Raw genomic sequence first — 9,927 nt, 5'->3', positions numbered from 1 at the left:
ATCGAAGTCTTGGCAAGGGATGGCAGCCGCGTGCTCTCCATCCGGGAGGAGGTGGAACTGCAGCAGCCGACGGAGCTGCTGGTGGTGGAGGAGAAGATCGTTGTGTTCTCTGACATGGTGAATGATGCTGAGGGGAGGAAGATGCTGATGAGTGTTGGCAGGATGGCAAGAGGGTACAGATCATGGAGCCGATGACATGAAGAGGGGCAAGGAAGGGAAAGAGAGGGAGGAGTGGGATGAGGGAAGGAGGTGGTGAGGAGTGAAGGGGGTGGGAAAGAGGGTGAGTGGGGGAGAAGCAGAAAGGAAAGGATGATTGGATACGGTTGACAGCATCAAGGTTCTGACATGAGGCATCCTCTGGATGGAGAAGAAGAAAGGGAGTCATAGGAGCAGAGTGAGGTATGATAAACATGTGAATGGAGACAACGCAAGTTTGACAACCCCTCGAGATTGTTTTCTCATCTTCATTTCTACTTGTCACAAGCTCGCGAGGAGGTCAGAGAGTCCGAGCTCAGACGCAGAGACCAGTCTCGACAGCCGCGGCAGTGCAGGACTTGAAGTTGGGGATCTGAGTGATGAACTCGATGGGTCCCTTGCCAGTGAGGAAGTAGTGGTGGGTCATGCCGGAGATGGCGATCATGGCAAGACGGCCGTTCTTGACCTCAGTGATCTGGCGGCGTGCGAAGGCGTCAGGGTCGTTCTTGAGGCCGAGGGGATCGAAGCCGATGTCGCCGGTTCCATCGACAGTGCCGTCCCTGAGCTTGAGGAGGAAGGGCAGCTCGAGGAGGCCGATGAAGAAGAGAACCTGCCAGAGGGCGCCAGACTTGATGGCGGCGTCGTGGAGGCCCCACATCTTCTCGCCCTGGTACCACTTGTCGATGAAGGGGAAGTGGTAGAGGTCCTGGACGATGGCGCCAGTGGCGGCGAGCATGCAAACACGTCCGTGCTTGACCTCAGCCTCGCGGGCCCAGATGACGTCACCGATCTTGCCGAAGATTCCTCCGTCACGGGCCCAGTCGGCTCCCTCGATATCCCACTGGGGCAGGCCGTCGGAAACGTAGGAGAAGCGTCCTCCGGGAACAGCCGAGCGCACAGGGGCAGCCTTCTGCACGGTCTTAGCGGCAGCAGCGGGCTTGGGGGTCTGGCGGAAGGTGGCGGCGGGCTTAGCAGCGGGCTTAGCAGCTGCCTTCACGGGAGCAGCGCGGGGCTTGTTGATGAGCTGGGAGCCGCTGGGCTTGGGGGCCATGCTTCCCTGCCTGGGAGGAACTCCCATGCTGCCAGCCTTTCCCATGCTGCCGGCCTTCTGGGGGGTTCCCATGCTGCCGGGGCGGGGGGATCCAGCGCTGCCACCAGCAGGGCGGGCGGAGCCGATGCGCTGCATGGTGGGGCCGACAGGAGCGACGGAGCCTGAGGAGAGAGTGAGCGGGTGATATAGGAAGTTAGGAGAGGGGGGGAGATGGAGGGAGACTTACGTCCGTAGCTTGGGAGGGTAGGAGCGAAGGCAGAGGCAGCTGCAACAGCGCCCACAAGGAGAATCTTCCTCAACATCTGCGACAAGCAAAGTCAGCCATCCACTTCAGCTCGCTTCTCGTCTGTGCGAGCCAAGTGAAAACGCTCAGAAGGTGGAATGACATGCGATGTCGAGTTATGGGATGATGCGCAACCACGCCGGGAGGAATTTCTCTCCAAGCGCATGTAAAAGATCACAGCAAAATGAACACGCTCCACTGTGTTTGCTTCTTTCAAGACCTCATAATCCTAGAAAAACGATCCCGTCCAAATCTCCGAAAACAACACAACCTTTCACATCATCTCCAAACAGAATCTACGGTTACAATACCGACATTTATATCTTTCTTGCACACCTTCGTTTCTGTATTCTACATTACCCCATCATGGGCTCCTGCTTTTTTCAGTCTTGTGTTCCTATCCTCTAATCGCCTCGGGTACAGAATTTCAAAGATCCCTCCTTCTCGGATCAATCCAATCCTATGTGATCCGCAGCACGCTCCAATCACTCAAATCTTTCACCCCCCTCCTATTTCGGTCCTTTTGCCCAGTCTCCGTGAATCTATTAAGCATTGTGTGCCTGTACAGAAGCACAAAACGAAGTCGCTGCATCTCACAACCTCATCCTGCTGCTTCTCTTACACCACACATTCTTTGTCTCTGAAAAAATTGTGCATCCTTTCCATCCTTCATTCTACTGGTCGAGACTCAACTACTGTGATTTCTCGTTAAGTCCTGCAGCTGCTATTTTCGCTTTACAATTTCTCCAACTCGAACAATTTTTACATCGCATATTTCCTCTTTCCTCCCTCATCCTCCCCTATCCATGTTTGCTAAATCTCCTCTCTCCCCCCCCCCCCTCTACTCCTCCTCCCTCTCCCTCTCCCTCTTCTTCCTCCTACTCCATTTCTCCCTCGCTATCCATCGTCCCTTATCCTGGAGCAAGTGTCTTCGCGCCAGGGTTTTCTTACAGGATTCAACGGGAGGAACTACGGGTCCTTTTGAAAGGATCGGGATGCGAGACAAGGGGGTAGTGAGATGAGGAGGGTCATTGAATTACGTCCTAACCTTACCTCGTTTTAAAAATACCATTTTAACATCGTGTACAAAACGAAAGCTCCATACCAGTATTAGAATAGTTTTTCGCTTATAATTTGGTGTAACACTGTACTGAAAGACCCTGTAGCAAAAACTTTATTGTTCAAGATTAGGTATAACGAGCCCCCAAAACAAATATTATAGGCTACATGGTACTTTCCATGAACACTTCGGTACAATTTAAAACCCTTGTTATACATTTTCTACCGTTGTTCAACAAACTTTTAATGTTGTGGTAGTTCAGAAACCAGTACTAAACTAATCATCGTCATACAATTTCAGCAGCTACCACCCCACCCCATATCAGAACCCCCTGCACCCACCCCATAACAGCGATTCGCCACCTTGAAGGATTTTCTTTATTACCGGTATTGTTTCCTTAAATTTTGCAATCAATAGTGGGGTGGGGTTCTCATCACCCCACCCCCCCTTCCCCTCCAGAGATGAGCCAGAAGCTGCAACGAATTCGAGCAGGCACATCGAAATCCTCTGCCGAATCATTCTTATCTTTTGTGTAAATTATCATTGAAAATTTGAAATAAACTGAGAAAGACTTGAAATGAGTCCAGGTAACCAATTCTTTCACTCAGACTTCATGAGGGGTAGCCAACAAGGGTCGAAAGGGGGGTACTAAAATGGAGGAGGCGCATCTGCTCCAAAGTCTATCCGGGCCCGCCCCAGGGGTGGTCCACTGAGCCCGCCGTAGTACGGTACCGCCGCCGCACCGCACGGCACTGCGGCATGGCCCGGCCCGGGCCGGGCCCCCGGCCGGCGGGGCCCGGGGCGCGCAGCGGCAGCACTGAGTTGGCCTAGACAGTGGTACCGTACAGATGTTCAAGCTTTTTTACTGTACTTCAAGCAATCATTCCAGTCTCGAAGCCGGGCCTGGCCTTCCTCTAGCGTTTGATGCCGCGGCTCAGTCCGGCGGCGGCCTCACGACTTCATCAAGTGACTTCAACCGTGACTCAGTGAGTCACTGATCAGGTCACCAGTGGCGGCCCCGATGATGCCGCAGCCCGGGGCCGGCATTACGGGCTTGAATGGGCCGCAAGCGAGCCGGCGGCCCCCGGGCCGAGTCGGACTCGAGATGATAACGGCTCTGTAACGGCCATCAAGTTGACCTTGAAGTTTCCTCCCTCCCCAACTTCCTTATCCGGGGCTCAACTGCCAGGTCAAACCGTCCCACTACCCCCCCACAGGGCCACCCCCCAATGCGACCCTTTTTCTATATGAAGTACCCCCCTGTTGAAGGGGGTTCCTGAACATCGGATGGCAGTTGGATAAGAGCAGTAGAGCGGGGGGGGGCTAGGAAGTGTCTAGGGAGGTATTAGGGAGCCCTACTGTAGATAGAACCAGGATTCCACTCCACCCGTAGTTGGCGGATAAGGTTTTTAGGTTGACTTCGATAATTTTAAAAACTTCATACCAAGCTCATATCAATCTGTACCATAAAAAACAGTCATTTGAATCATTGTACTGATATATAAAATGATCATTCCAACCGAGATCTACCAACCGAAATAGGTCTCTCTGAGTCAACGGACAACTACCCCTCCTATCTCTGCCCTCCCCCCCCCCCCAACCTCCCCGACCCCACCTGATTGTAGCCTTGATGCAAGCTATATTAAAATCCCGGGGGCTACTATATATGAACGTGGAACGGGTCCGTTCGGTGTATCCGTGACTGGATGTAACCAGAAGGGGTGGGGTACTTTTTCATTTAAAAGTGTTTTTATGGTGACAAAATGCCTTTTGTTTGTACCAATAGAGGGCCTACATTTTTGTAGGGGAATGAGGATTTTACAAATAATTTTACGAGGGTCAAAAAGTCAACCGCCAACTCTGCCAGGAGAAGTAGTTCGCCATGGCTGTTGGGCGATGAAGCGCTTAGGGAGGAACGCAGTGGGGAGGAGGAGAGGGAGAGTGCATGGAAGATGAGGAGGAAAGGAGGAGGAGGAGGAAGAACGAAGAGAAGAAAGAGAGGAACAGAAAGAGGACAAGGACGAGGAAGGGGAAGTACTGGAGTAGGGTGTGTACGAGAGGGAAGACGGTGAGGGAGTATAGGGAGACTCTAAGGAGGTAGGATGATGGGTGCTGGACGGCAGAGATGAGTCAATTCAAGAGTAAGTCAAAAATGTCTAGAGCTGGAAGGATTGTGCGTGGAGGAGTCCGGGCTGAAGGGTTATAGATAGCAAACTTATTAGAGGAGCGGGTTGAGTGGCTCGATCTTATTTTGCGATGTTAGCATGTATGAAACTGACTCTCGCATCTTACAGCTTCACTCTCGCCTAGTTTATATACAGCATGTCCTCTGACAGGGCTGTTGTGTTCCTGTTGTTGATATGCATTCTTCAAGCGTCGGCGCAGGGGCCGGCACCGGCAAATTCCACTGAGTCATACTCTCCGCCAGATAGTTGTGCAACGAGCAGTTCAAGCAACGAGACTGTCCCTTGCGGTACTGAGGGGATCTGTGTGCGCAACTACATCTGGCCCAGCGGCAACTGGACTGGAGGCTGCTACGATGCAACGTCGTTCAAGGTTAAAAAAACTTCCACACCTTGACTCTGTTGCTGACGTCTGACACAGGAAGTGGGACAGTTCTGCTCGGCAATGCCAGAGGACACGGTGAGGATGATCGTTTCTTAGATGGTCTCCCCTTGATGTGCAAGTCCCCTGCAGGGATTCAAGTTCGACAACAAAGGCAACGTCTACTCGTGCTGCGCTGTCGCGAGGTGAACCAGTTCCCAGCTCTCTCCTGAGGACTAGAGCGGAGGGCAGGGCAGGGCAGGGCAGGGCAAGGGAGAGGGAGAGGAGAGGAGAGGAGAGGAGGGGAGGGGAGGGGAGGGGAGGGGAGGGGAGGGGAGGGGAGGGGAGAGGAATGACCTTGTGTGTTGGCAGTTGCGCGAATTTCACCATGGACACTGTGGAGACGTTGATGAAGTTCAAGGAGGATTACTGTAACGCATCCCTCTGCAACTCCAAGTATTCAGACCCCATGTCGATCCAGTGCGAGAGCAAGTCGATGCAATCCGACGTCATCTGTCAGCCCTTCTTGAAGATGTGCGTCCCTGCCCCGATGGAACCTTGCGCGGCAGTTGAGAGAAACAACACGCTCCTGTCTCGCCTCTGTCACGGGAATGACGTCGGGAATATGCGATGCGATGCGTACTGCATGACTAAAGATGCTTTTTTTGATGACGGTGATTGCAACAACGATGGGTCAAGGGTCTCTATCTTCAGAGCCTTCGACGAGAACAGGGACGGAGTTGTCACTAAGGCTGAAGCCATGAGCAGAGCTTGGTTGATCGCAAACTACACGACTGTTGTAGAAGAGAAGAAGACCATCTGGGATTTTGCAAGAATGCTTCAGGATTGCGATCACATCACCTTCCAAAAGTTCCTGTGGTACACATACCTCAACCCGGCGCCACCTGTGCTGCAGGGTGACTACCATCCGGAATATCTAGCCCTCCACATCCTCAAAGTGGGAGATATCAACGAAGACAACGAGCTGCAGCCGAATGAGCTGATGACTGTCTACAACCTCACAGACATGGAAGTCATGCTGGTAAGTCATCCCCCTCCTCCCCCTTGTCCTCCTCGTCCTTGTTCCCTCTGGCACGCCCCCCGCGCCCCCCTTCTCCTCCTCCTTCCTGCCGACACTGATGCCGGTGGCAGCTTGAGAAATCCAACGGCAACGAGACCGGCATCTACATGGACAACGTCGCCCACATCATCCAGTCGATCTACTCTGGTCTTGACGGAGATGACTGGGAGATGGAGTATGGGTATCCGCTACCCCTAGCCATCAGTGCATTCGTGAAGTTCCTGGACTTCAACGGAGATGGCATGATCTCACTCAACTTCGAGGCTTCTTACGCCATGCTCTCCATGTCGGTGATCGAACAGGTAGGAGGAGGAGGAGGCGACAGACAGTGACTGACGGCTTCGCTCCGCAGATGGACTTGGATGGCAACATGATGCTGTCTCCAGCGGAGATCCTGCAGGCTGTGAAGTTAGCTGCGAAGAACCCTTGCAACGGTGTCGAGGTCGTGACCGAGCTCAGCGCCATGCACTTGGTCAGCACCTTCCTCCCCAAGAAGTGCATGTACATCGTTCAGCCCAACTGGTTCTCCCCTCTCCCTCCTCCTCCGGTCGAGCAGCCTCCCACCTGCCAAGTCTACACCGCTCCTCTGCGGTCGCTCAGCGAGAGCTTCCAATCCGCCGCCTCCCTGCATCAGGCAGTTGCCGCGTCAACGGCCATGAGGAGGAGAAGGCCCTCTTCGTCTAACCTGTTGGTCAAGGCGCAAAAGTACGGCCGCTACCACATGGCGGATCGCAAGAAGTACGCGCACATGGTCGAGCAGATGCCCAGGGCAAGGTCAGCTGTTGCATACCCGAAATATTCCGCCAACAGGAAGCTGCTTCAGTTTGCGGACAACACCACCACCAGCGAGATGTATGACTTCCTCGTCTTCCTTCCCATGCAGTCCTGCGACTTTGGCTCCTTCGTCTCCACTACCCTGGGGAATGTCACGAATCCGTTCTCGAGGACCCGTCCCCTCACACCCGAGGCGATCCCGCAGATCATATTCGACAAGCTTGACGTGAACGACGATGGTGTGCTGACTGTTGAGGAGACGATCTGCTTGCAGCACTCTGTGTTTGACATGATTGCTGGGCCCGGAAGTTCCAACATCACAGTCGAGGAGATGAGCAACTACATGAACACAAATATCTCGTCAGTCCTATTCAGGGATTTCTACATGGTTCATCAGATCCTTGGCAACGGCTCTACTTTCACTCCTGAATCTCTTGCTGCCGAAACTGATGGTGCTGTCCAGAGCTGGGTTCAGGATCTCTACCAGCAGCTCATGGGCATGCCTCTCCTAGTCTACAACTTCACGGGCCACGAGAACTTCTTCCCCAAGTTCCAGGACTACCTGGACTCAGGAGTTTGGATCCCCCAAGGTCAAACCTACCCCGGGGCCTGCGTCGGATCCCTCATTGCCTCCGACTGGGTGCTGACGTCGGCATCCTGCGTCAACGAGCAGAAGACGTTGGATCAGGTCTCGATGATCGACAGGAATACTTCTCAGGTCGTCTACCGAGGTGTCAAGATGATGTCTGTGCACCCTGGAGCTGACTACTCCATCGAGTTCGACGTCGCTGTCATCCAGCTCACCTCCTCCTTCGACTTCGGACGCCCCGTCCACCTCTACGACGGCGGCGACCTTCGCTATGACACCTGCCATGCCCTGGCCCTCCAGGTCGCTGACGAAATGGGCAAGACGCTCCGCCCGGTCCGTCAGGTTCAGAACGAGGCATGCTACCACAACTTCTGGATGAACGGGGAAGAGAAACGCGTCGCCTCCCCCTCCATCCTCTGCACTGAGAACGCTCACCTCACGCTCGGTAGCCCCGTCGTCACCAACGTCGGGGGCATGAAGGTTCAGGTTGGCGTCACTACCACTCAGCTCCAGGACCTCCCCACCACCAGCGTCCGCGTCTCCTCCGTCCTCCAGTGGATCCTCAGTCACAAGGGGCTGGGCAGGCATCCAGCTGGAGCTCTGAACCTCAATCTTCTCAGCTTCGACCTGCTGCCCGGGGCAGTGCTCAACTTCTTCCAGGGCAACAACAGGCAGGCAAAGAAGACTGTGCTGGACTCGAACTGTGACCAGCCGCTGGCGCTGGACGACATGAACTCTGGAACCATCGTGGCAGAGTTCGACGGCTCCTGCCCAGAGTGCTTCATGACAGGGTTTGAGGTATTGTCACAGCCTCCCCCCCCCCCCCCCCCCCCCCCCCCTCACCTCCCCTAACTGAAAGCGCACTGCATCCTTCAGCTTGTTCCCTCCCCTCCCCTCCTCCCCACCTCTCCTCCTCCTCATCAGTCTCATTCCTTCTCCTTCCCTTCTCTTCCTTCCTCTCCAAGTACATCCCTGACAAACCTTCACAGGTTAAACTGGGCTACCTGTCCTGCCAGGATGCCAAGATGCAGCTGGGCTATTGCCCAGCAGACTGCCTGGCAACGCTGCCTGTTGTGAACTTCTCTGACCCCTACATGACTGCTCCTCCTCTGCCCGACTGCCAGGTACCCTGCCCAGGGGTTCTCAGCTGTTCCTTCCAGCTCACCTTTCACCTCAGAACCCGTTGTGCACGACCAACTTGACTTGGGCTCAAGTTACCGAGCTCTCGAGGATCGGCAAGGCATACACAGGTAGGACCTTGACCCTCTCAATTCCTCCTCCTTTCTTGCTCCCTCCGTCCTCCTCTTGCTCCTCCTCTTGCTCCTCCTCTTGCTCCTCCTCTTCAATCCTCCTGCTTTCTCCACCCTCCTATCTCTTCCTCCTCCCTCGCATCTTTGCTCACTTCTTCTCAGGCGGTCTTGGCCCCATGGCTGTTCGCACTTACTACGTCAACTACGGCGTCTGGATCTGTGTGCGCGATTGGAATGCGGACGAGATGAACAACTGCGGCATCAAGCACAAGCAGCTTGCTTGCTTCCGGTAAGATCTCCTCCTCCTCACCCTCCTCCCTCCTTCTGCTCATCTTCTCCGCCCCCCTCTCCCTCCCCCCCACCGTCCTCTTCGTCTGTCTTCCTCTCCTCTTCGTCAGTGACATTTCACTGCCGCAGCTTCGAAGAGAACTCCCGTGAGTTCCACTTTGACGGAGTCAACGAGGTCGTCAAGTACGTCCCAATGCAAAACTACATGATGGGTAAGACAAAGAAAAAGACAACTGTTTTGTTGTTGTATTTGGTGCTGCTGCTGTTGATATTGAAGATGGCGATGATATATGACTATTCAAACACGATGATAATGCTGGAGATGATGATTTTCTGTATTGCTGTAGTGCAGTTCCTCCTCCTCCTCCTCCTCCTCCTCCTCCTCTTCTGACTTGATCACGACAGGTCTCGACACGGAGGCCTCCCTGATGAAGGTTCTCCCTAACGACCTCCTCCCCTTCAAGCCGAGCATGTAAACCTGCGGCTCCCTCACCCTCCTGCGACTGCCTGAGGGAAGAAATCTGTGTGGGAACTCTCAGAGTTCCATCCAACTACTTTAAGTAAAACACTTGTGTTGTGCCGAAAGGAGGAGGAGGAGGAGGAGGAGGAGGAGGAGGAGGAGGAGATTTTCTTCACTCAAGCGGCAACCCCATCATCTTCCTGAATTCCATCCTGTTTGAGACTATCAGATCCCTCCTCCCCCCTTCTCCTCCCTCCTTTCTTACATCTTGGCCTTCTCTTTCTCCTGGTACGCCGCAAGTTTCTGCTGTTGCTCCGTCTCCTATACAACAATCAGCCATCCTCCTCCCCTT

The 9,927-nt window shown here is 54.2% G+C and overlaps 2 protein-coding genes across 2 annotated transcripts; one reads left to right on the top strand and one right to left on the bottom strand.

The window, feature by feature from the left end:
* Window positions 1-435: 435 nt before the first annotated feature.
* Window positions 436-1,550, bottom strand: Lhcr1 (Red algal type; the record flags this gene model as incomplete). Its single annotated transcript, XM_005818022.1, has 2 exons — window positions 436-1,407; window positions 1,473-1,550. Coding segments are annotated over 2 exons (974 nt in total), but the record flags the coding sequence as incomplete, so codon positions are not given.
* Window positions 1,551-4,911: 3,361 nt separating this feature from the next.
* GUITHDRAFT_122697 (hypothetical protein) lies at window positions 4,912-9,591 on the top strand (the record flags this gene model as incomplete). The annotated part of the gene is made up of 11 exons (XM_005818021.1): window positions 4,912-5,145; window positions 5,194-5,232; window positions 5,287-5,339; window positions 5,506-6,175; window positions 6,286-6,516; window positions 6,567-8,375; window positions 8,567-8,701; window positions 8,755-8,827; window positions 8,990-9,116; window positions 9,245-9,327; window positions 9,521-9,591. The coding sequence occupies 11 exons, from the start codon at window positions 4,912-4,914 to the stop codon at window positions 9,589-9,591; spliced, it is 3,525 nt and encodes a 1,174-aa protein (XP_005818078.1).
* Window positions 9,592-9,927: the final 336 nt, after the last annotated feature.

The sequence above is a fragment of the Guillardia theta genome (assembly GCF_000315625.1).
Source record: "Guillardia theta CCMP2712 unplaced genomic scaffold GUITHscaffold_407, whole genome shotgun sequence".
In the NCBI taxonomy this organism is placed as follows: domain Eukaryota; class Cryptophyceae; order Pyrenomonadales; family Geminigeraceae; genus Guillardia; species Guillardia theta.
The sequence above is the reverse complement of the archived record's forward strand: the minus strand, read 5'-3'. Positions and strand labels throughout refer to the sequence as shown.